The following is a 25,978-nucleotide window of genomic DNA, read 5'->3' on the forward strand; positions in this document are numbered from 1 at the left end:
ACATGCATACTCATATATATATCATACACATGGATTTTAAATTCATTAGTGGACTAGAAATGGCACCCATACACCCTAAACATATTTACTGTGCATATTTCCAGCCACTCTATATTGTTCCCGAAAATCTCCTTACTGCTGTATTATCTTCTCTGCTACAGTAATTCACAGATTTTATTTTCCACAACATTTTTAATTTATATCATGTTTTATTTATGCTACCGTCTTTTGTGAAATCCCAAATTTCAAACCAGACACAAACAGCACACACATAAAGTAGACTTCTCATTATCAGCCTGACATAGGAAACACAATTGACTGAAATAAATCTTGGGTTTTATGTCAGTGAGGCATTTACAGAGTATGTGACATTTCGCAGCAATACAAATTGTACATTAAAAGATAATTTTCCAAACATGATACCAAATATGCACTTGGAGTGTTGCACCATTATGTAGAGTAATACTGCAACTGTGCTTTAACAAATGCTGTTGTTATTTTGGACTAGTTCAGTTTCAAGATTGCATCAGGCCTTGTGAGTAGGTTTAGGAGTGATTAAGTTTACTGCGCAAAAAAGCCAGCTATTTGGCAAACTGTCAACACAGCGTAATTGATATTTTAATTACACCACTAATACATACATGCTGCTGCTCACAATGAGCCTCCTCATTGGTGTTAGACAAACAGCTTACTTACGGCTCTGATTATTGTTCCAAAGAAGTTTGCATTTAAATTGGTAATATTCTAAATTGCTATAAAAATGAACCAAATTGTTTTTGCAAATTCCTAATGGCAAGAAATGCACAGAACAATGCGAACAGAAATGATCATCCCGCTTGGCATATGTTCTGTGGGATGAAATGGGGCACTGGCAATTTACAGCTGAATGTCCAGGAAAATCTCGTAAGGGTGACACCTACTATTAGGTGGTGGAATAGTCTCTCTCAAGTCGTAGAAGCTTAGCCATTGAGATATAATGAGTGGCAAAGAACTGCAGAATATATAAATACATATATAACTGTGGACAAGAATTTTGCATTGGCTAATGGAAGAACTGGAAGAATTCAAAGACATAAAAGGTCTTTTCTACCTCTACAATCCTGGGAAAACACCATGTATTGCCCATGTAACATGGACTTCTGGCCCTCCCTTTACACATGCTTACTGAAAGGGAAATCAGAGCTGCCATCCATTGGCCAGACCCTGCAGCCTAGTACTTCGGAGGTTGTGGTTAATCCCCTTCTCCTAGATCTGAGCAGACAGGATGACACTGTATGAAGGGGGAGATTTTTAAAGGCACTAATAGGAGCCATGTCTCCAAAGGCAATTGTGCACCTAGATGACCTCTGTGCTTTTGAAAATCTCCCATGCAGTGTGTTTAAAATTGCTAGGGGCATCTGGGACCTCCTCTCCTCTCTTCTCACATCTCCCCTCCCATCTCTGCCATGCCAGACACACCGGCCTTGACATCCCATTTAGATCCTACTCCCACTTCTCTCTCCCTGCTATTTCCTGCATTGTTCCCAAGGCATGGAATGACCTCCCAGTCCCAGCGCTCCAGGCCCCTTGCCTCTCATCACTACAGACCCTCCTCAAAGCCCTCTTTTCTGTGAGGCCAGTAGGGGTGAACTAATTACTGATTAGGGACGGAGGACAAGGAAAAACCTGAGCTGTTCCCCTCTCTGGGTCCCACAGATGGAGATCTCTCTTTTGGATGAACTCTACAGAGGAGTGGCTCTCTATTTTGATGTATTACGCATATTGAGTGTATTGTTGGCGCTAAACAATAAGGTTGGGATTTTCAAAGGGATTTTGAAAGATCAGAAGGAGTTGTGCTCTTAACTCCTTCCCTCCAGCAAATATGAAAATCCCAGCATGAATAATTATTCATCCATCCACATCCTGTGCTCTTCGCTGGAGGATCTGAGCATCTGTAATAACAATAATGCCAGAGCAGTGTCTCCTAAGGAGCTGAGGTACAAATATGATCCAGATATCTGTACAAACAGGCTAGGGACAAGTAACCCAGTTTGCAGATGCAATTGCTGAATTTCACATATTAGCATCTCAACTATTTAATTAGCATGGTTGAAGTGGGAAGCCCTGGAAAGGTCCACACTAGGGGTTGATCTGTACTCAAGCACACTCAAAGCTCCCATGGACATAGGGCCTGGTTATGGGAACTGGTGAGCATCTGCAACTGCTAATGAGGTCAATGGACGTGGTCCTACTCTCATTAAAACCAAGAGGAGCTTTGCCACTGATTCTCACAAGAGCCCAAAGGGAGTTGTCATCTCTCTGCATCTCCCAGAACCGGATGGAGAGGGCTGAACGTTCAGAAAACAGCACGTGCTATAAGAATGTGCAAGCAGGGGATTTTGAAACGATGTGGCCATGCACTGCTGGGTAGGGTCACGGCATGACCTTGGAATAGGCACACACAGCCTCTTTCAGAGCTGCTCAGTGGTCACCTAGGGCAATGCAGCACAGGCAAATGAGGCACAGTGCAGGCCCGTGCAAGCGAAGAGGCACAGCAGTTAAGGGAAGCTGCAAATACGACTCAGAGGATTTTAAGCAAATGGAAACAGCAGGTCAATTTACTGCAAAGTAAAAGCTACACTTCAGGCACCATTACTCCCCGGTGGGCCTGGCCTGTTGGCAACAGCCACTGGGGTGGGACCAGGACATCCAGCACACAGACTCATAGACTTTAAGGCCAGAAGGGACTATTACGATCATCTAAAAGCTTATCTTGGATTGCATCTTCCTCCTGAAGCTGCCAGGACAGTGAACTGCTCTGCAAGCCACTCCTCCAGCTCAGGCATAGGGTCCCAAAACAATCTCCGCCACACTGCCACTGACTCAGCCTCTCCACAGACCCAGGATCTCAGTGAGCAGCATGATTGTGAACTGATCCAGCCGCAAGTCTCTGGGCATCCAGGGCTCAGTGTGCTGCCGAGCAGGTGTAGGAGGGCACATTCAGCACCATGAGGACTAATACCAACTGCCTGCTCACACCACGTGTTTCCTGGTTTGTCTGGAATGAGACATAACCTAGAGAGGTAAGGGTCCTGCCTTGTCCTCATCCCCATCCTTAGTACCTGCAGCAAAGCTTATTACAATGGCCAGATAACATATTTACCACATTTCTACATGCTCTCTCAAGCCATGGCCACGCTATGCTGTTGTCTAGTTGAGAAATTAGGTCTCATCCACTGGTAACCCCTATGGATTCATGGAATAAAGATATTGTAAAGAGAGTGGCCTAGACAGCCGTGCTCCTGCACAGTCCAGAACCTGCAATATTTGTCCATTGCCTGAGGATCCAGTCAGTGAAGACCTGATATTGATGTTGCTTCCATCTGTGCCTGGCTGGTGAGCTGCCAAGACCATACCAATGTGCCCTACAGCAGCTACTAGCCAAGATGGTGAGGTGTAACTCTGAGCTCCAGCTGCCCCTGTGGAGCAGCTGTTGGGGGGAGAATTGCTAGATGGCACTGGGAAGGCTCTTTACACAATTCCAGTGCTGAATCCATGTCCATGCCAGACCTTGACTGCACAGTTCTGCCTGCCTGGGTATATCAGTCTTTGAATATAGACACCATCTCATGTACCTATAAACTCCACTGCATACAAGCTGCCTTGAAAGTGTGACCACTAACCCACAGCACTGCTGCTCAACCACCCCAAAAGGCACAGAAACTCCCAAACCTGAGTGCAAAGCAAAGAATTCAGACAGCAACTTTTTACAAATGCCCGTTCCTGTGATCTAGAAAGAGCAACATGGTTTTGGTTTATTAATTTTTAAAATATGTATAAAAGTAATTTCCTCCTAGACTTGTCTTCTAGGTTCCAACCTGGAGTGACATTTTATAACCTAGTGATAAACCCCGGAAAAAAAGAGGGGGCTTTCAAATGAAATCTTAACAGGCGCACACGTGGGTGCTGCTAAACTAAGCTCTCAAGGAGGTGGGGCAAATGCCTTAAAAGAGTTAGTGAAGGTAAAATAATGTTCATTAAAAATAGAAAAACAACTGAAAAACTATCCTTTGTATTCAACTTCGCACTCGTACATCATAATGTTCCAGTAAAAGCCCATTTTCCCTTGAGATAATAAAAGAATTGAATTTTTCCTTATCGGTCATCTATTTTTCTAGCTAAAGCTATTACTCCCGCTCTGCGGTTGCTAGGCAACAAGAAATATTAATAGCAGCTTTTATTAGCTTAGCTTTAGCAGCAGAGTACCAGAATGAGAAAATGGAAAACATAAATGTGTTACATAAATCTTTCAACCTTTCAGGGTTTGTGTTAGTCTCTGTTTTCATAATGATTTATTGAAGTGATGGTTCATTTATGAGAAAAAGGAGTGTGAAATAAGAAAACGGAACATTACCCTGAAGGACTGTTTGAAAATAAATAATTATAGGAGGTGAAGAAAAACTGTTTAAAACCATTTTTCTGAGTTTTATAAAATTTAAAAAGACATATTTCTTTCATTTATTGCCTCCGAGAAAAACACTAGCAGGAGATTGCAAACAAGGCTTCGTTTAATACAAAGAAACCTTCACATATGATTGTATTATTATTATTTTCCACCCAAGCCTTATCTTAGGCAGTTTAGTTTTTAAACTGTGAACCACTAATGAGCAGAATTACAAATTAGTTAAAACCCAAGATGTAAAGAATTAGTACCACTCCAGAGAGGCACAAACCATCTTGGGTCAAAATCCATAAGGTTTCACTCTTTGGACATCGTCAGTCCCTGTGCTGACAAAGCCTGTCCCTACATTAAACTGCACCAATATTAGTGCTGTTCATTGTGTTGTAAAGCCTGCTAATTTGGAATTTAATTTGGTTTGCAGCTTGATTTGTGTGGCGTCATGCTCTGTTTTATTGCAGCTGTCCTAAGCAATAGGTCTGGTAACTGGAGCACTGTATTTAAGTTTATTTATTTCTGATTGCACATCAGAGGTGTTTCTAAACACTGTAACTCAGGAAAGTAGGTCCTCTCAGCTACCATGTGGAAAAGTAAGACATATGGTCCTGGTACCTTATCATTCCATCTCTTCTGCAAAGAATTTTTGCCTACTTGGGTGAGTTCCACCGAGTTCTTGTTTTTAAAAAAATAAATACATTAGGCGAAATCCTGGTTCCATGGACTTATGGCTAAACAGGTGGAATTTTAAGGCACGGGAAGGATATCTCCTCAAAATGAACTCTCCAGTTACGAAAGCAACCCCTCTCCCTGCAACCCCCAGAACTAAATCACAATAATATAGCCCCTGGTCACACAGACATTTACAATGCTGGTAGGACTGCAGACATAACTTTCCTCTGAGTGTTGCCTTCCCATGTCCCACCTGCATACCTCAGCCCACGAGGGCCTTCCACAGCATCCAGCACAGAGAGTATGCCATGCCACAGAGGCTATGACCTCCCTTCTTCCACATCTGGAAAGACAGAGATCATGTCTTGGGCCGGGGTCCACCAGCTACAATCTGACCCATAATTCTGAGGGGAAGGAGGAGGAGTGGGATAGAATCATAGCCCGATTATGAACAATGCAGCCAATTATTCTACAGGATTTTCTTCATTTTAGGGCCATGATAAAAGCAAATTTGCTGCTAGGTTTAAGATTCCCCCCAATCCTAAAACACATGGAAATGTTGTTTTAAATGATAAAGAAACAAAATTCCAATGGGAACAGGTTTTCAAAAATCACTAAAATAAGCATCCCCTCCCCCATGCAGGAGAACAGGAAAGTGAAACTGACTAAGGTGCAATTCCATGATATTTAAACATTGCAGGATCAGGGCCTAACTTAGATACAGAAGCAAAGTTGACTTCCAGTCTGTTCTCGTGCTGAAGTAAAACAAAAAAAGAGGAGATGAATACCAGAGCTAGAGGGAACGCGATTCAATTTCCTTTTTAATTGTTCAGCTCTAATAATCTAAGCCATTGGGTTTGATTCAGTGCTAGGTCAAGGGATGCTATGGTGATATATGCAGTATCAATGTGGGGGATGGGATCTGGACGTACAAAACACTATACATTAATTTCATATTTGAAATAAGTCTCACTGAAATAATTTTTTTGTTTGTTTCCCCTTCTGTTCGCTGACTACCTGGACCATTTAGACTGTGAGCTCTTTGGGACCGGGGCTGTCTCTCACTGTGTGTTTGTAAAGCACTTAACACAATGGAATCCTGGTCTCAGCAGAGACCTCCGGATTCTACCATAACAATAGCAATATCCTGTTCATGACATTGTTCCTTTAAATCCTCTTATAAAGGAATAGTGCTAGATTACAAAGAATACTTTTAATACATTTTTATTTAAAATATGTAACTTTTATTTACAATAGACAGGAATTTGAGATACATTTATTTATTTAAATAGTTCCATATTTAAATATTTATAAACAATAAATAAATTATACCATCTGCCAAGCTAAAAATCACATTTAACAATTTCCATAACTGAGAAAAACAGCAAATGGTTAACACTTATTTTTCTAGTAAATTTCGAATTGGTTTCCTTTTTGGGCTGTTTCCCGTGTTAGAAAATGATCCAAAACTAATTGTAATCAATTATTATCTTTAGAGTGTAAGCTCCTTAGGGCAGAGACCCTCTTTTTGCTCTGTGTCTGTACGGTGCCTCATACAATGTCCATGCCTGGGGCTCTGAGGCAGTACCACAATACAAATAACTAACAATAAATTATTAAGACTTGCACTGACTTCAGTGGGATTTGGATCTGGCCCTAAGGGAGCATACAGTTACGTAAGGGCTCATCAGCACAGCAGGTCTGACTCAGGAGAAAGAGTGGATTCAAGTATGTGAGCAGTCTGAGGAAAAAGAACAGAGATGACTAAGGGTTTGATCCCGGGAAAAGTTACGCCTGCTAGGTCCCACGGACAATGTGCAGGAATAACGGGGGGCACAGCTGTTTGCACGATTGGACACCGAGAGAGAAATTGCTGGGGTGGGGGAAGCTGTTGGAAATATCATGAAGAAAGAACCAAGGGGGTGGGAACTGGGACATTTAGGGAAAAGGAATAAGGGATGAGAAATAGGGAGAAGCAACAAGAAGAGAGAGATGGAGGGAGACATATGGAGCAAAGACACATTCTGTAACAGAAGAAAAGGTAGTGAATCAGAAGAGAAAATGCAGCAACACAGTCACAGGGCTCTGGATGGTTCCATTTGACATTTCAAATGTCTGATTTAATATTGCTGTTTGTTATTTATTATTCAGATTGTGTTCGGGGCCCGCACTGCGGGAAGCATTTTCGAAACACAAAGGACCCTACCCTGAACAGTTCACAGTCTACAGTCTTCGACTATTTGCATGTTTAATGATTCTGGGCTTTGATCAGGGAGAGGGGATGGGGATGGGATTTGGATGTACAAAACACTATACATTAATTTCATATTTGAAATAAGTCTCACTGAAATAATTGGGTGTTTCCCCTTCTGTTCGCTGACTACCTGGACCATTTAGACTGTGAGCTCTTTGGGACCGGGGCTGTCTCTCTCTGTGTGTTTGTAAAGCATTTAACACAATGGAATCATCTCCCCCATTATGCAGACATACCTACACATCCCAGCCCCAGCCAAAGGAAGTGGCTATTTTTAGTTTCCATTCTCATTGATAGGCAGATTGTTTACAGATGGATTGTTTATTTGGCTTTTATTTATATTTCATTCAAAACTGCCACAAAGTTAAAAGAAAGTTATTTAGGTTGCAAAATCAAGCAATCGGTTGTTAGGAAGTTCCAGATTTACAGATGCCCTTGCAATCTTAACTTTGCTTCTTTGTGTATGTATCCTGTGCATTAAATAAGATGGGGGTTAAGTGGAAAAAACAGCATATGCTATAATTAAAGAGTGTATCATAATGCATATATACCAGAGGCTGAATTAAAGTTACATTGGCAACTGTAAAACTGGCATAGTCTAACTTCCAAGTTCTTGCAACCTTAATTTTCTTTTAACTCAGAGTTTATCTATCTGTATAGCAATGCAGCTGCGCTACTGCAGCGCTTAGCAAAGACATTACCTATGTCAATGGGAGAGCTTCTCAAACAGGGGTCACCACTTGTGCAGGGAAAGCCCCTGGCGGGCCGAGCCGGTGTGTTTACCTGCCCCGTCCGCAGGTCCAGCCGATTGTGGCTCCCACTGGCTGCGGATCGCTGCTCTGGGCCAATGGGAGCTGCTGGAAGCGTTGTGGGCTGAGGACTTACTGGCTGCTACTTCAGCAGCTCTCATTGGCCTGGAGCAGCGGTGAAGTGTGGCCAGTAAGAGCTGCGATTGGCCAGACCTGCGGATGGGGCAGGTAAACACACTGGCCGGGCCCGCCAGGGGCTTTCCCTACACAAGCAGCGACCCCTGTTTGAGAAGCCCTGGAATAGGTACTCCACCTCTCCAAGAAGCAGTCAGAGAAGTCCTCCCATCAATATAGTGCTACCTACACTGGGGGTTAGGTCAGTATAAACGTGTCACTCAGGGGGGTGGATTTTCATGCCCAAGCGATGCAATTATACTGACATAAGCCTGTAATTTAGGCCAAGCCTTAATGTGCGTGTGGATAGAATACAAAATTTTCAGTTTTTTTGTAATTGTAACAACTCCCCCTACGCACTGGATTTGAACCTTGAACTTCTAGCCCTGGTGCTCAAACTGCTACAGCTTGATCTACAGGACTAACTACACTAGCTAGTAGGAGGAGAAATCTGTTATCCCACTGAGTCCAGAGGATGGTTATGGGGAGCCCAGGCTGGCTCTCTTTCCCACAGTGATCTAGGGGAACTTCTGCCCCACATGGTGCCCCTAGAAAAAAATATGGGACACTAGAGGTTGTGTTCTGGTGTGGAGGAGCTCAGCCTGGCCCATCTCTTCCTAATCCTCCAACACAGCTGCTCTGGCAGCTCCCAAACACTCTCAGCACAGTGATTGCTGCTGCTGCTAATTTGGTGGCAGTGTAGGCCCAACCTTAGAATATTAATGTTCAGTTATTATTTGGGTGGGCTGCCAATGTTTTCCTGAGACATAGCAGAGACAGAAGTGAAATAAAAGTTGACTTTCAACAGTTTACAGCTCAGAAAAACTCAATGGAATTTTGTTGAACAAAGAAAAGGCACTCTTCTACATTTCAAAGGCCTATTGCTAACCATGGACATTTTTGAACTTCTCAAATAAAATCACAAGAATGTTTAATGATGGAAAGTGTTAGGGCAGATTAGATACAGGAGTTGCTACCAGCTTCCCCTATAATACAGTGATCACCGCTAAAAGGTCAGCACTTGCTAATAGTTACCGTTGCATGGTATCTAAGACACTGAAGCTTCCACACACACAACAGTGTATGAAACAATAACGGCCTTGGGTCTGCCCCTACTGTGGTGGAATCCGTAGGAGAGGAGCACAGGGGACAGAACTCTCGGCAACGATACCTTCAGCATTTCAAACCCCCTCGCTGAATCAGTCACACACAATGCCCAAGCCCAAGCGAGGAATGCCCCAGTAATTTTGCATTTCCAGTGCTCTAATATCCTTTCACTGCTATTGTGCCAGGCTAGGACCATGGAAAAACAAAGCTATGTTGCTGGAATTGGTGTCTGTTTACATGGAATTTTGTGATATTCATCTCCCAGGAGCAGGTTTGAAACAATGTGACCCCAAGTGTTTGAGTCAATGGTAAGTTACAATGGCAGGCGCAGTTCCAAACTGGGCCAGTGTTGGAGCTATCAGTGGGCTCCCATCTGGCCGACCAGCAGCGCTGCTATTAGGGAGTGAGGTGTAGAGGCTGGGCCCTCAATAGACTCAGGGGACTTCTCCTCTTTACGGGATGAACCCCTGCACAGCCAGGGAAGCCCAATCCAAAATGGTTGTGGGTAGAACTGTGTGCAGAGAGGGTAGCCTGGCCCAGGGCAGCACAGAAGGGCCCAGCAGGAGTCACTGTGAGTGGTGGTTCCCGTCACAGTCCAGTAAAGTTCCATCTCTGGGCCAGGATACTCCCCCGACTTCTCCCCTCTGCTTGGAGTGTGGCATAGGAGCCACTCCCCAGTAGGGGAGCCTCCAGTGCCGACAGGCTCCGTTCGGGAGTCTCACACAATGAGGGACGCAGACATTCTGAGACCCCTATCTAATATTTATGGAAATATGTTTGCATTGCATTGGAAATTCTTCAGCTCTGACCTTGATCACCCTTTGTTTCTGTCAAACATGTTCTTCCAAATCCCTTCTGAAAACTCATTTATTCACAACAGCTCTTTAACACAACATGCTCCCATTCTCCCTGCTACCACTGCCAATCTAACCTCAGCTGTTTCAAAGACTGGGGCTGGGCTGCCTCCAGTCACTTTCATCCAAGCTTCTGTGGCTGCACCACTCTCTCCAATGTTCTATCTTCAGTAATCATCCCAATTCGGACAGCACCCTCGTCCACAGTGCCAAGGCCCAGAACGTGTTCTGCTACCCGCGCCATCACCACAGACACTCCTCATGGACACAGACAGGTAGCAACAACTGCTGGCTCCAGGCAAAAATCCTTGTGCTCACTGAAGCTGGTCAAAATTTTTCTTTCAAAACTCTCTTTTTCTGACAGAAAACACCATTTTCTATATTACTGGTTTTTGGAAGGGGAGGGAAATTTTCATTTTGTTCGAAATCTTTTCCTCTCTCACCAAAACATTTTCTGTTTTTCTTTTTTTTTGCCCCTCACTCACTGTCCCTTTTTTCTCTCCCTCTGCACTCCCATTTTTATCTCCTCCCTATTTTTTGGAGGCAAAAAACAGAGAGAAAGTGAAACAAAAACTGACAATTTGTGGAGCTGGGATTTGTCAAAATATTTCCCATCAGAAAGCAACCTTTTCTGACCAGCCCCGACACTTTTCCCTGCCTCCTGACTATCCTTGTGTTCCTCCCATCTCTCTACTCCTTGCCTACCCCCAGCCCAGGACACCTTCCTTCTCTCCTCCATCCTTTCTAACTCTCCCATTCTCTTGTCCTCTGCCAGCTCGCTACCTGCCCCTCATATTTCCCACCACCTTCTTTCCTCTCATGACCTTCACCTATTTCCCCAACCTGTGAAAAGTCACCATTTGTATTAACAGTGACACAGGCAAGAGAAGAAACGCCCCCCCACTACATTACTGAACCATCCACATTACCAAGATGAGCACATAATGTAGGAGAGTGAACACAAGGGGTCAAATCCTAATCTCACTCAAGTTTATGGCAAAACTCCCAAGGACTTCAATGCCCTTCTCCACCAGCCCACTTCCAGCCCTTCTTTCCTATTGTTTATTTAATTCACTCATGCATCTTGTAGGTCATAGGCTCATTGGAGCAGGGATCGTGTCCTGTATGTTTGCACAGCACCCAACACAACAGGCCGCTGATTCTGACTGAGGTATTAGTTGTGATTAACTAATAGCATCTGTAATTATGCGCTTGAGTCCAAGATGGCACAAAAACCATCTCCATTTATTCTCACTATGTTTGTAATGATATTCCTTAAAATTCAGGCCTGAGGAAGATACCTATGGTTGCATCTCAGCTTTTTGCTTTGCTATTTCATGTTATGATTTTTATTTGTGCAGGAAAGTTTGCACAATAAATGCTTCTTTCCTAGTGACACAGCAGCATGCTTTCTGCACATCAATGGAGAGAAGGTCAGCTAGCTTTCTGCATGCTTCAGGTGCTGAGGAAAAGGCCCGAGGGCCAGAGAGGAGGACAGAACAAAATCATCCACCGGGCTACCCACCCTCAGCCAGAGGAGCAGGCACAGGATAGAACAGAGATCCTGAGAACACAGCAGAGTGGCTCAACATTGTTCAGTTGAAAATCTTCTCCATCAAAAAACGCAGTCTCATTAAAATAAAAATGTTTCACAAAAGCACTGCTATTTCAGGGAGATTTTTCCACAAAAACATTTGAAATGAAACAAAAATGTTAATTCTGTTTTGTTTCAAATCACAATTTTCATTTTGTTTGTGATTTTGGACTTTAGACTCCCCTCACCCTTTTCCCCCTTTTTTACATTCCCTCCTCCTTTGCCCCCATTTTGTCCCCACTGGAAAAGGATGGGAAAAACAGGTTTGGAGGATTCCATTTCCTGCCCACTCTCATTTATCAGTAGGGCCCTACCACAGTCATGGTCCATTTTGGTCAATTTCACAGTCATAGGATTTTTTAAATGGTAAATTTTATGATTTCAGCTATTTAAATCTGAAATTTCACGGTGTTGTAATTGTAGGGGTCCTGACCCAAAAAGGAGTTGTGTAGGTGTTGCAAGGTTATGGGGGGGGGGAAGGAGTTGCAGTACTGCTATTCTTACTTCTGCGCTGCTGGCGATGGGCACTGCCTTCAGACCTAAGCAGCTGGAGAGTGGCGGCTGCTGGCTGGGAGCCCAGCTCTGAAGGTAGACCATTGCCAGCAGCAGTGCAGAAGTAAGGTAGCATAGTATAGTATGCTGCCCAGCTCTGAAGGCAGTGCAGAAGTAAGGATGGCAATACTGTGACCCCCTAAAACAACCTTGTGATCCCCCTGCAACTCCGTTTTGGGTCAGGACCCACAATTTGAGAAACACTGGTCTTCCCAGCCCCGGTAAATTTGTATAGTATAGGTAAAAGCACACAAAAGACCAGATTTCACAGGGGGAGACCAGATTTCATGGTCCATGATGTGTTTTTCATGGCCATGAATTTGGTAGGGCCCTATTTATGAATTAAAAAAAAGGAGGGGAGTAAAAAAGGAAGAAGAAGGTGGTAAGGGACAATAACCCAAAATGTGAAATCTTTTTGATTTTTGAAAACAAACAATACAAAAATTGTGATTCAAAATATAGTGCAAAAATGTCCTTTTGTTTACAATTTCTTATAGAAAGATCTGAGATTTTCTTCAGAACATTTTGAACAAAACATTCTGATTTGAAATTTTTCAGGGGGAAAAAAACTTGAATTTTTGGCCCGTGTTTGGTACATTTAATTTGTTTATTAATGACAAGAAATATCTATCTATGTAGTTTTCTCCCCCCAACCTCCCCATGTTGAGGTTTCTCTCTCATAAGAGTCTGCACGGGCACAGGCACAGGCACATTCAGTGACCCCCCCTCTCTCTCACTGTCCATCCTGCAGCGCTGGAATCCCAGTGGTATCTATTCAATTATTATTATTTATTATTTGTGTTATCATATCGCCTCTGAGCTACAGTTATGGACCAGGACCCCATGGTCCAAGGTGCTGCACAAACATAGAACAAAAAGACAGGCCCCCACCCCGAAGAGGTGGCAATCTAAGTATAAGACAAGTGACCACAAAGGGACAGATAGATGAGGGTACAGGGAAACTACATCAGTCAACAAGGGAGGCTATGATCAAAGCACACCAGCAGCCTAACCACTGTCAAGTTTTCTGTAGGCCTCTTTCTTCTCCTTCAAAGTTCTGCTCTTCCACAGAGGCAGCCTGTACATGAAGTTTGGAATGTCCCGTGTGCCACACAAATGTGCTGAACCTCACATCTTCAACAAAGGAAGAGGTCTGAAGATGAACACCCAATTCAAGCCAGCCAGGACATATCAAACACTCAGATAGAAAGAAGAGGAATAAAATCAGCAGCTTTTTGATCCCCTTGCAAATCAATCCAGACCAAGGGATGTTGCTGGGGAATCTGGGATGGTTGGCAATGCTATCTAATTGTGTCCCAAGGAAACATGAGTCTTCAAGAGCGAGACCAGACACTAGATCTCATGGAGCAGTCTGAAATGCCCCAGGAGCAACTGGCTGAGCGAAAGCAAGTAGCGCAGAGGAGCTGCCGAGGAAGGGAAACTGTTGATAGGATGTATTCATGATAAGCAAATATGGAGGTGACCTTAGTTTTGCAAAACCTCCTTGGTCAGGTTACTGCTCTGGAGATGTAATACAAGGTCCCATTTTATCAATACCCTACATTCCAGGAGCAGGGAATGCTATACAAGAGGTCAGACTAGATGATCACAGTGGTCCCTTCTGGGCTAACAAAATCTGAATCAGATAAAAGATTCCCGTTTTGGCCCATTTTTGAAACACGACCACACAGCCCAGGGAGCCAGGACACTGGGGTTCTATTGCTTACTCTTTAATGATGCAATGTGGGACTTTTAACAAACTATTTCACCTTGTAGTGCTCCTTTCTGCACAATGGAGATAGCAATTTCCTACCTCCCTGGGGTATTGTGAAGCTTCATGAAATGGCTGGAAAGTGTTAGTTATCAGATTCTTAGATAGGAGACACTACAGGATTGCAAAGCATCCCTTATCCCAATTGCTTTTTGAGCAGTAGAGTAAATGTCATTTCCCATTGCTCTCAGTAATGTCTAGGTCATGTCATTTTAATAGTCCTAGACTTTTCATTAGCACACATGAAAAAATCTTAGTTATTGGACATAAATTCTTAATGACATTTAAAATTTGTATCCCAAACTACTTGCAGTTATAATTTTTCTCTTTCATTAAAAATATTTTTACCCCAGAAATAAAATAAATGGCAGCAAAGGTAGGAAACATCTGTGTATGCAAAAAAATGTGCAGACCATTGCGAGCCAAAGCACATAGGAGGCGTGTTAATACCCTTAACATTTGCATTAGTCATTTAGGTCTTGAAACAAAGACCAAATCTCATCAGGCTTCCTGCTGAACTCTCAAACAAGAGTCACCTTCCTAACTGGCTGATGCCCCCATTACTACACACAGTGAAACAATTACTGCTTTGTTATTGTCAAGTCAGTAAACATGTTCCTCCTCAGAATGAATTTTTCCTGTTGCAGATATCTACCTTAAATATGGGTAACTTTCAGGGAGGACCACAGCACTTCAGACACCCTGCAATGTCACCCAAGAAATGCCTGAAGCACAGTCTACTTCATTAGACCATGACCAAGTGGGTTATGACTTGACGGGCATGCGGGCAGAAGGTATTAATGATACAAATTTAAAAATCTGCTCCATCTCTGGGATTTTATTGTTCCCTCATGTGCGTGCACAGCTCCCATTGATGCTAATCAGGCTTACACATGCACATTGGGACAAACGCTGTACTGCCATGAGCGCACACTGGAGTCAGTGGGATCCCTGTCCGTGCATCCAAAGGCAGAATTTGGTCAATTTGTGAGGGAAAAGGGGGGTCAGGCTGTAACAAAAAGTTGATAGAGGAAAAGTGTTTGACAGGCGGGTAAGAAAGGATTTCATTTGGGCCTAAAATTACTATAGAATTCATTTACTGATCTGCCTCGTTACCACTGGGACCTATGCAGATATCTTTCCCAATGGCTTTGCTTTAAAACCAAACACTTCCAATTCACTATCAGCTGGAAAATTCAGGTTCCTTGGATTTTTAATTTTAGTGGTAAGGGGGAAACAACTCAATCTCTCTATTCTGTTTTCAGCATACTAAGCCCCCTTCTTATCTTCCCTAGCTCAGTCCTGATTTATTGTCAAGATGCTGCATTTGTAAAACAGAACCATAAAATAAGAAAGAGAACATTTCCCAAGGACTACTCCAAAATAAATTATTTCAGACATTCAGAAGCTGCTTAATAAATCCCACTATTCTTGTTTCTCTGGGTATTTTAGAAACTGATTTATCAATGCAATATCACCTCGCAAAAATGAGACAATTCACACAGGGTAAAAATATTGTGGTATGAAAATAGGGGTCAGAAGTTTGGGCTGTGCTTTAAATTAAACTAGGGAAAACATCTTTCATACAAAATTGACTCTTTTTGTCTCAGAAATGAATAATTTAATGAACTAAGAACCTAAAACCTAAAGAGGAGCCCAATGTAATAATTTCACAGAAAGAGATCTGTTTTCAATATCATGCTCAATCAATTGTTTTTAAAAACACAAACTTTATCAAGGGGGGGAAAAGTGCAGACACGCCAAGGATTTTGGGAGTTTTGGTGCGTTCCTAGAGAAAGTGATAATAGCTCCTTTGAACACTACTACCTTCCAGACCCTTATCTACTGAGGCAAGGAAAAGCAAATACTCTTTAGCTAGGATGGTTGCGGAGATGCAGGCATGTTAATTAAACAAAATTAGCTCTGTTTGATATTGATGCATTCCAGTGACACCCATGGAAATCAATGATCTTAGAAGCAACTAATATAGAAAACCTACCATGTAGTTAAATCTGCTAAAAGGAAAAATATTATTAAATGACTTCATCATAAATTCAACACAGCTGATGAAATCAAGACAAAAGCTTACACAACATGGCTGTTTCTGTGCTGAACTGATCTCTATACTGGGTTAAATAAGCTTTTTTTTTCCCCTCAGACCTCCATTTTTATTTCAGTATCCCTGTGCTAGTCCTTTCTGCAATAGGTTAACATGAAACTTCTGAAGATATCGCCTTGTTCCAGAGTAACCCAAAAGGCATTTTAGGACTGCCAGCTCTAACCGATGCAGGACTGGGGACTGATACTGCTCCCCTCAAAGTCATGAGCAAAGCTCCCACTGACTTTGAGAAGACATGGGGTAGGCTCAGTTCTTTCACTAAATGGGCTTTTAAACCATAGAATGAGGTAGTCCATGCCACACCTTAACCTTTTTACTAGGCCAATGAGCAGATTGCTCCCATTTTACAGTACTTGTAACGAACATAGTGGTCTATTTATTATTCAAAAGATCATTTTTGGATGCTTTGTTTTAACGTAAGAACATAAGAATGGCCACACTGGGTCAGACCAAAGGTCCATCCACCCCAGTATCCTGTCTACTGAAGTGACCAATGACAGGTGTCCCAGAGGGAGCGAACCTAACAGGTAATGATCAAGTGATCTCTTTCCTGCCATCCATCTCTACCCTCTGACAAACAGAGGCTAGGGACACCATTCCTTAGCCATCCTGCTAATAGCCATTAATGGGCTTAACCTCCCTGAATGTATCTAGTTCTCTTTTAAACTCTGTTATAGTCCTAGCCTTCACAACCTCCTCAGGCAAGGAGTTCCATGGGGTTGACTATGCGCTGTGTGAAGAACTTCCTTTTATTTGTTTTAAACCTGATGCCCATTAATTTCATTCGGTGGCCCCTAGTTCTTAAATTATGAGAACAAGTAAATAACTTACTTATTCACTTTCTCCACACCACTCATGATTTTATATACCTCTAACATATTCCCCCCCTTAGTCTCCTCTTTTCCAAGCTGAAAAGTCCTAGCCTCTTTAATATCTCCTCACATGGGACCCGTTCCAAACCTTTAATCATTTTTGTTGCCCTTCTCTGAAAATTTTCTAATGCCACTATATCTTTTCTGAGACGAGGAGACCACATCTGTACTCAGTATTCAAGATGTGGGCGTACCATGGATTTATATAACAGCAATAAGATATTCTCCATCTTATTCTCTATCCCTTTTTTAATGATTCCTAACATCCTGTTTGCTTTTTTGACTGCTGCTGCACACTGCGTGGACATCTTCAGAGAACTATGCACGATGATTCCAGATCTCTTTCCTGATTAGTTGTAGCTAAATTAGCCCCCATCATACTGTATGTATAGTTGGGGTTATTTTTTCCAACGTGTTTTGGATGACCCTACCAAAGTATGAAGGAAAAATAAAGCATGCATACTTCACTCTCGAAAGACAAGAATCAATGTGTATGACATTATGCACCAAGAGTGAAATACAAAGTCACCCCCTGAATACGATTAGGTTATTAACAGGATCCAAAAAGACACAGAATTTAAAATACAAAATTACGCTGAAAAGCACCATGACCATGGCCATGCAAATGACTTCTACAGAAACAATCAAACCACCCCCCTCTTTGAGATATGCTCCCTGTCCAACTGAAGGCAGCTCGGTGTTCACTGCCTTTATTCAATCCTTAGTTGGAAATGTTTTTTCTAGAAATATCCTTCTAAATTCAAACGACTCATAATGACACACAGTGTATTGTATCAGGTCAAACAGAACACGACAAAAGAGAAAACTTTACTCACCGTAGGTAGTTGGCTGGAGAGAAGATGCCCATCCTGACTCAACATATTAGACACCATGATGGCTGGAAGGTCCATGTTCTGATAGGAATATGCTGGTATCAGGCTATTTGGAGGGAGGCCGTGACACAGTGAATGATACCCAGTTTCATGATCCACCAAGTGAAGAAGCGAGGGCTCCGGGAGGTTAGGAGGAGTTATAGGAGGGATTTCATAGTCTTCATTATTCTCATTCTGACCATTATACGTCTGAAACAATAAAAGGACATTTTTACAATGTGTCACTTCCTTGTCGCTTCAGCAAAAGAAATATTTTGTGATGCAAAAATAAATAAATAAAAATTAATCACAACCAGTTAATACAATAATTCCTAAATGACAATTCCCAGTCATGTTCATAAGCAGGTCCCAAAGCAACATCAGACTATCACAGCATGCTGTAATTAATATCAAGATCATCCCAAATCAAACAGAAGGGCATGTCTCATGGCCTGAGCTTCAATTTCTATCACTTAGGTACAATGTCCTGCCCCCATCTGCTTTTTAGAACTGTCATCCATCTCAGCAGAAAATTCCATGCATGGATCAATGTCAAGATATGACCAAAAGAACTAAATTTTCAAAAAGGGCTCTAAGCTTGCTTCTTGAAAGGGTATTTGCATGCACAAATCTGGTAGTAATACATATAACTGCTGCATTTGTGAGTACAAATACTTCTGTGGACACACAAATGAGTGTGCAATATTTATGACTGGGATTTTCAAAGGGGCTTAAGGGAAGTAAACACTCCACTCCCATGGAAAGTCAGTGGTACCTGAGCACCAAATTCCTTTAGGCTCCTTGGAAAAACTCAGTATTTATCTATCAGCTGAAAGACCTATTCAGAAATGGGGCTGTAGCATCTTTTTTTTTTTAAAAAATGAGTCTCAATTGACTGCTCCACGCATGGAGACCTGCCCATATTTACTTTATTGTGCAAAGGTATTTAAGAATAAAAATACCTTTAACTAGCTCTTTTCCTGATGACACTACCTTGAAGAAGAACACGAATTGCAGATAGTTTTATCATGATCATTTCCAGTTTGGTGGGATTTATTAAAACATTTCCCTGATTTGTGTTAAAAATTAATCTGAAATTGCACTCATGTAATTCTCCTGAGACAAAATATATTAGATGTACAGTAAATTTAAAATAAATGTAAATCTTGCAATAAGATTGTTAATTGTGGTATGGAAGAACATAATAATAGGTTATAGTTTAAAGAGAAAGCTTGTTTTAAAGATATCCTACATCATATATGACTATACTATATGAAATTCTGATTATCCCTAGTGTTACACACATGGATTTTAAGATCAGTTTCCAAGATCACCTAGTTTCATGATTAGATTTTGATTTAATACTTGACTTAAGACCAGAAAAATATGTGTAAAAATGGTTAAACATTGTAGACTATTAAGCCATTGCCCCAAAACTCTCACACAAATCCTCACCCTCCATCACTCTAGATTAAAATAATAATAAAATAAAAGATTTATGTAACTTGAATTAAAAAGTCTTCATGAAACGCAGCAGACAGCAAGTGACGAAAAGGCTGTCTGGAATCTCGTTATGAAGCACAGTCGGAGAGTGCATGAGCTTGAGTGTTCTGACACTTTCTTTAGAGAGAAACATTGACTGCAATGGCACCATCCCTTCGTCACTCTTCACAGAGGTGCAGAGTTTAACATTTTCATTATCCTTAGCTAAGGTGAGTCCCCGCCCTTTTTTGTCTCCCTTATGTTATTCACATGATACCACTGCAGTAAAGATAGTAATCGGAGAACTAATTGTGGGGCAAATCCTGTGATTTATATGCCCTCAAAATTCCTATTGACTTCACGCTGTGTACACAAGAAATGGGGGCTCAAGGTCTATACTACTACATATTAGTATCAAAACTGTTATCAAGTGGAGATTCCAGTTCAGTTATTCTTCCAGCAAGCTTGTCTAGCTCAGATATTACGTTGGAAAGGGCGGGGATGACAGGCTGCATATAAAAGAGTAGAGGGCCGATGGATTCCATTTAATAAGTCTGGTAGTTAGTTTTCATTTGGGTTACACAGTTTGAAGTGCACTGATTCTTTCCCAGATATTGAACAGGATTTTGTTCCATGGTATACAGAGAGGGACTGAATAAATCATTGCACAGCAAACTTCTTCCAACTGGTTTATTTTGGTATCAGGTATATAAGCAAGAGGCTTTGCTGTACTTAGTTAAATTATGTAAAATCCATTCCAAGTTTCCTAAAGCGCTCTTCAAAAATACAAGTTTCTTGTGTTTCTGCTGAGCAGCTTGCTAAAAGGCTTTGAGGAGGTTTTGTTAGGAGTATGGAAAACCTGTCATCCCCGCTCACACCCCCCTGCGCATTTCTGTCTCCTCACTCTATTCAGCTCAGAAAACAAGAACTGTCTAAATCACAAAGCTTTCCGAATCACTACAGTATTATGCAGTCATATCAAAATAAGGATCAAAGCAGTACACAATCAGAATCAGATTAGACAATATCCAATCAACATAATCAGACTTCATGCCTGCAACCATTCACATCATATCAGCTAACAACAATTTTCTAAGCCTATATTTACTCCATATGTGTTTTAAAAAGACAGATAGAAAGATAAGGCAGATATTCAGTACATAGATACTGTATATAGGTGGAATCCATGATGATGATGTATTGTAATAGACACTGTTCATTTTCACATTTGGGATGACTGAATCCATATCACAAGTGATGGTTTAAAGTTACCACTGAAGAAATGCTGTCCTCTAAAACTCGTCTCAGTAACAACCAACTACCATTTCCTCATCAAGTGTGTTACACAACATATTTTGCATTTTAATATTATTTTAGATTAAATTATGTAGTAGATTATGCATTATAATATACCCTACAGATTAAATTATAGATAATGTTAAATCTATAAATCTATAAATTATAATCTATAAATCTATAATCTATAAATCTATAAATCTATAAATTATAGATTATGTTAAATTTTAATTATTTACTAACACAAACTCTTCCCCCCCGATTTATGTTCAAACCCATCCATCCCACCAGGGACTGAAAGATGTCATCACAGTGACGCTCAACTTCCTTAAAAGGTGGTTTCCTCTATTATACTACAAATGTGGAAGAGGTAGGATTTTCCACTTTCAAATATACTGAGCTCAGCTGAAATGAGGATCCTGAACCTGCACGACTCCCATCGACTTCTGCCGGGGAGGGAAGAGTTGGGTGCAAAGTCACAGCTTTATTCTGCAGTAATAGGCACATGTTAAAATTAAAGTTGCCACCCATCCAGTTTCTACCTGGACAGTCCAGTTTCTGGCTTCAGATTTTCAGGGTCCTGCCAACCCTAAATGGCACCTGAACCAAAGGCCCAGTTACTATGGTGCAAAGAGAGGCACCAGGGCATTAACCCGCGCCAGCACCTGCTCAGCTGGGGCCACCTCCTTGTGATTATCAGTTAGCAACAGGAGATGGTGGGGTAGAGTGAGCAATGGGGACGGGGCCTCGGGGGAAGAGGTGGAGCAGGGGCGAGGCCTCAAGGGAAGAGGCAGGATGGGGCAGGACTTTGGGGGTGGGGTCTAATTACCAGGAATTAGAAAGGTGGCAACCCTAGTTAAAATGGAGTGATGATGCCAAGGATCTATGTATCTTTCCACCTTTGCAATATCTCTGTGTCATAACATTTTTTCCCAGATCTGGACCTTAGCATCCAAAATAGGGGTGTTAGCATGAAAACCTCCAAGCTTAGTTACCAGCTTGGACCTGGTATTTGCTGCCACCAGCCAGGAATAATACAGTGCCTAGCTCACTGTGGTCTCCCCAAAACCTTCCCTGGGGGACCCCTCGACTCAGATGCCTTGAGTCTTACAACAAAGGGAAATAACCCCCTCCCCTTGTTTCCTTGTTACTTCCTCCCAGGCTCCCCTCCCTGGATGACCCTAGGAGATTCCCTGCTTCCAGTCCTGGAAACACAAGTACAGAGAGATCTAATCTCTCCCCCCTCACCCAGAGGGTATGCAAAGTCAGGCTTTGTAACTCTAACACAAAGAGATTTTCCCCCTGACTTCTTCCTCCCACCAATTCCCTGGTGAGCTGTAGACTCAATTCCCTGGAGTCCCCACTAAAGAAAAAACTCCAACAGGTCTTAAAAAGAAAACTTTATATAAAAAGAAAGAAAAAGGACATTAAAAATAGGCTCTGTATCACGGTGACAATGTACAGGGTCAATTGCTTAAGAGAAAAAAGTGAATAAACAGTCTTATTCAAAAAGAATACAATTTAAAACATTCAAGCAACTACACACATGTAAATACAAAAAAAACCAATATAAACCTATTGTCTTACTATCCTTGCACTTACAACTTGGAAACAGAAGATTAGAAAGCTTGGAGATAGAGAGAGATCACTCTCAGAGCTGAGAGAGTCACCGATCCAAGACAAAAGAACAAAGAACTAACACCCCAAAACTTCCCTCCACCCAGATTTGAAAAAGTCTTGTTTCCTGATTGGTCCTCTGGTCAGGTGTTTCAGGTTACTCCTTTCCAGGTGAAAGAGACATTAACCCTTAGCTATCTGTTTATGACACTCTGCCATATGGTAAAAATGGCTGCATCCCCCCTCCCTCCCAGCTTCTTTCTTCATTGTATTCAGACCTTTTCATGTCTTTATGAGATGCTGATAATAGAGCTAGAGTTCAAGGACCATGTTCAGCTCTTATGGAACTAGCTAATCCTTGTGTAGATTGTATCTCTGCAGAGACTCATTTCTATGGTCTTTGAGGGAGGGGAACCATGAGGGGGTACCGTGGGAGATACAAATAAATATTTTTACATCTTTTTTTAATTGCAATTAAATATAAACTTGTTTCAAAGTTAAAATGTGAATTTATTACTCGGAATCTTGAAGACTCCGCTTACCTCATAGCCTGGTTAGTTTGTGACTTTAAAGCTAGAGTCCATCAGGATGCAGAGGGGCTATGATACAAGAGTAGCTATTGAAAGGATTCTGGCTGACTCAGACAGAATTCAAGCTGTAGCAGCCTCTCTGCCACCCTTTCAGCAGGTACCACATACCTTCCCCTCCACAGGACAGCCATGATTCCACTCCCAATTTATCATGTCCATTCCACTTTTGCATAGGTAACACTGCATGTGCCTCTGATACCTAGTGACATCATACCCCTCTCTCATAGAGCATAGAAATGTCAGGCTGAAAGAGACCTCGAGGAGTCAAGTCCAACTCTTGGGCTGAGGCAGGGCCAAGTAAACCTAGATCATTCTGGACAGGTGTTTGTCCCACCTGCTCTTAAAAACCTCCAACGATGGGGATTCTACAACCTCTCTTAGAAGCCTGTTCCAGAGCTTAACTACCCTTAGAGTTAGAAAGTTTTTTCTAATATCTCACCTCAATCATCCTTGCTGCAGATTAAGCCCATTACTTCTTGACCTACTGTCAGTGGACTTGGACAACAATTGATCACTGTCCTCATTATAACAGCCCTTAATATGCTGGAAGACAATCATCCCCCTCTGTCCCCGAATCTTCTTTTCTCAACACTAAACATGTCCAGTGTTTTTTTAATCTTTCCTCTGAGCTCAGGTATTCAAAACGTTTGATCAGTTTTGTTGCTTTCCTCTGGACTCTCCAACGTGTCAACATCTTTCCTAAAATTTAGTATCCAGAACTGGACACAGTACTCCAGCTGAGACCTCACCGGTTCCAAGTACAGTGGGACAAATACTTGCTGTGACTTATATACAAAACTCCTGTTAATACACCCAAGAATGATATTTACCTTTTTTCCAACTGTATCACATTGCTGACTCGTATTCAATTGTGATCCATTAAAATCCTCAGATGCCCTTCAGCAGTACTACCACCCAGCCAGTTATTTCCCCGTGGTGAGTAATGGGAGCAGAATCTGTTCCACATCCTGTACAACACCACAGCCTATTCTATTGAACAGTATAAATAAAAGAGCATGATAAAATGGGCAGTGGTAATGTCTGAATCCTACATCTGTCACCTTAATTTTGGCAGCCTGAACAGACACTGACAAGTCATTGGATCTCCCAGCCTTGTTAGAAGAGGATTTTCTCCTGCGGCCTGATTGTTGCTGGCTGATCAAGGAGTCTACTTCCTGTTTCCTTTGCACCCAATCACAGTATCAGTAAAGCCCGGGGCAGTTCCAGCCCATGCAGTATCTTTCATGCAAACTGCAACCCCAAACACTTTATCGAGTGGGTTCACTAACAGCTGAGGGAGACACAAATGAAAAGGAAGAAGATTTTCAAAGGCACAAATAGCAACTAGGCACTTAATTCCCAGTCACTTTCATGGGGAAAAAGAGATGCATCAAGCTGAGCTTGGCAAGGAGAGCTGAGGAGGTGCAGAGTTGCAGGGGGCTGCTCCTGACCGCACACACCAGTGGCCTGACTGGGGATGAGCAGAGTGGAGGCCAGAGCTGGAAGAGGGTGGGGAGCAACTGCACAAAGTCCGTCGGGAGAGGGAAAGGGAGAAGAGAGACCCAATGCAGGCTCTGTTAGGCTGGCTACAGAAAGTCCATGGAAGGTTGTTTACAAACAGAGGGAGATTTTGAATTGCACAGAGGGCAAGTGGGGTTGTTCCAGGATGGTGGCTGAGAATTCATGTTTCTTTCATGTATATTCAAGCAGCAATGTCTGTACATGCCTGGGAAGCAGGGACATAGGGAGGCCTGAGGGCAGGGAACTGCAATTGCCAAGATAAAGGAAGATGAAAGCTTAGAAGAAGAGTTGAACAGGGGGAGCGGCGTGCCCAGGTGGTGCTACAGAGTCAGTGATAAGCATATTTTGCAGATGGAAGGGAAGAAGGGTTCATGGTCAAGGATGACACGAAAGCTGACGACTTTGAGGGTTACTGGAGAGAGGTCTGAATTGCGAGGAGCAACACAGAACAGGTCGTTGTGCTCAACTCCCAATCACCTTTGTAAATGAGAATTAATTGGTCCCACTGAAAAACTGCTCCCTGTAAAATGTCAGAGGAAGCAATTGCTGACAAAATCAGGTTCACCTCAGTATTCAGGTGGCTAGAGAGCAACTTCTACCAGCTCATTGGTTCAAAGGGGGTAGGCAATACACAGAAGAGCCCAGAGTGCCTTCACTGACCGAGGGGGAGGCATCATTGAGAGGGCCAAAAGTGGAGGCTAGGGAGCTGGAGGATCTTATTCTGGAGATGGGGGAAATGCTGAGGACAAGAGAGATCCTGAGGAGCTCAGTGAAAAATGAGGATGTCCTCAGTACCCCAGGAGTTAAGAGCCTGACTTCCTTCTAAGGCTCAACCACTTTGCCTTTTTGTGCCCATTTAGGTCACTTAGACATCAAAGCGCCTGAAGGGTCAGTACACTCACGCGTTTGGACATTACTACAGATACCTTAAACCGCATCTGCACACTGCTGGGGGAGCAAGGGCAGAAGCCAGATTTTTCCTTTAAGATAACTTGGGCCCAAAGACTAGTGAGTTTGAAGCAGCACTGAGCCTTTTCAATGCAGACATCTAACACTGCTGTAACACAACAGAAGCGTATGTGACAAAGGAACATGCTGCTTCAATGCTGGGGAGAAACAACTGCAGTTCTGTTCTGCTCTTACCAGTGTGCTGCACAAGGCAGCTTCGCGGAGAGGTTAGGTAGGCGGGATGCTGGAATCAGATCTCCCCTTCAGCAGTGAGACTGGACATTCAGCTGCTACAGAATCATTGTACATGGGAATGTTGTGGGTATGGACTGCAAGAAAAGTGGGAGGAACTTGTGCCAATAAGCAACTGCCCTGTCTTGTCTCCTGCAAGCACAGAACTTGCTGGGCCACATAGCTCTAGAGTGCCAGGCAAGTTTTCCTCTTGTGTTAACCCCGGATTTGCCCGTTTCTGCCTTCTTGCCAAATACAGGCATCACCA

The 25,978-nt window shown here is 42.5% G+C and overlaps 1 protein-coding gene across 4 annotated transcripts in view; it reads right to left on the reverse strand.

Moving 5' to 3' along the window:
- The window catches only part of TOX2 (TOX high mobility group box family member 2), a 272,150-nt gene that overhangs the window by 101,162 nt on the left and 145,010 nt on the right, over nucleotides 1-25,978 (reverse strand). For all 4 annotated transcript variants that reach the window (XM_030533449.1, XM_030533452.1, XM_030533451.1 and 1 more), the window contains exon 3: nucleotides 17,990-18,235. In XM_030533449.1, coding sequence (XP_030389309.1) covers nucleotides 17,990-18,235 — 246 coding nt within the window. The remainder of the gene's footprint in view (nucleotides 1-17,989; nucleotides 18,236-25,978) is intronic.

This window comes from Gopherus evgoodei, chromosome 14 (assembly GCF_007399415.2).
Source record: "Gopherus evgoodei ecotype Sinaloan lineage chromosome 14, rGopEvg1_v1.p, whole genome shotgun sequence".
NCBI lineage: Eukaryota > Metazoa > Chordata > Testudines > Testudinidae > Gopherus > Gopherus evgoodei.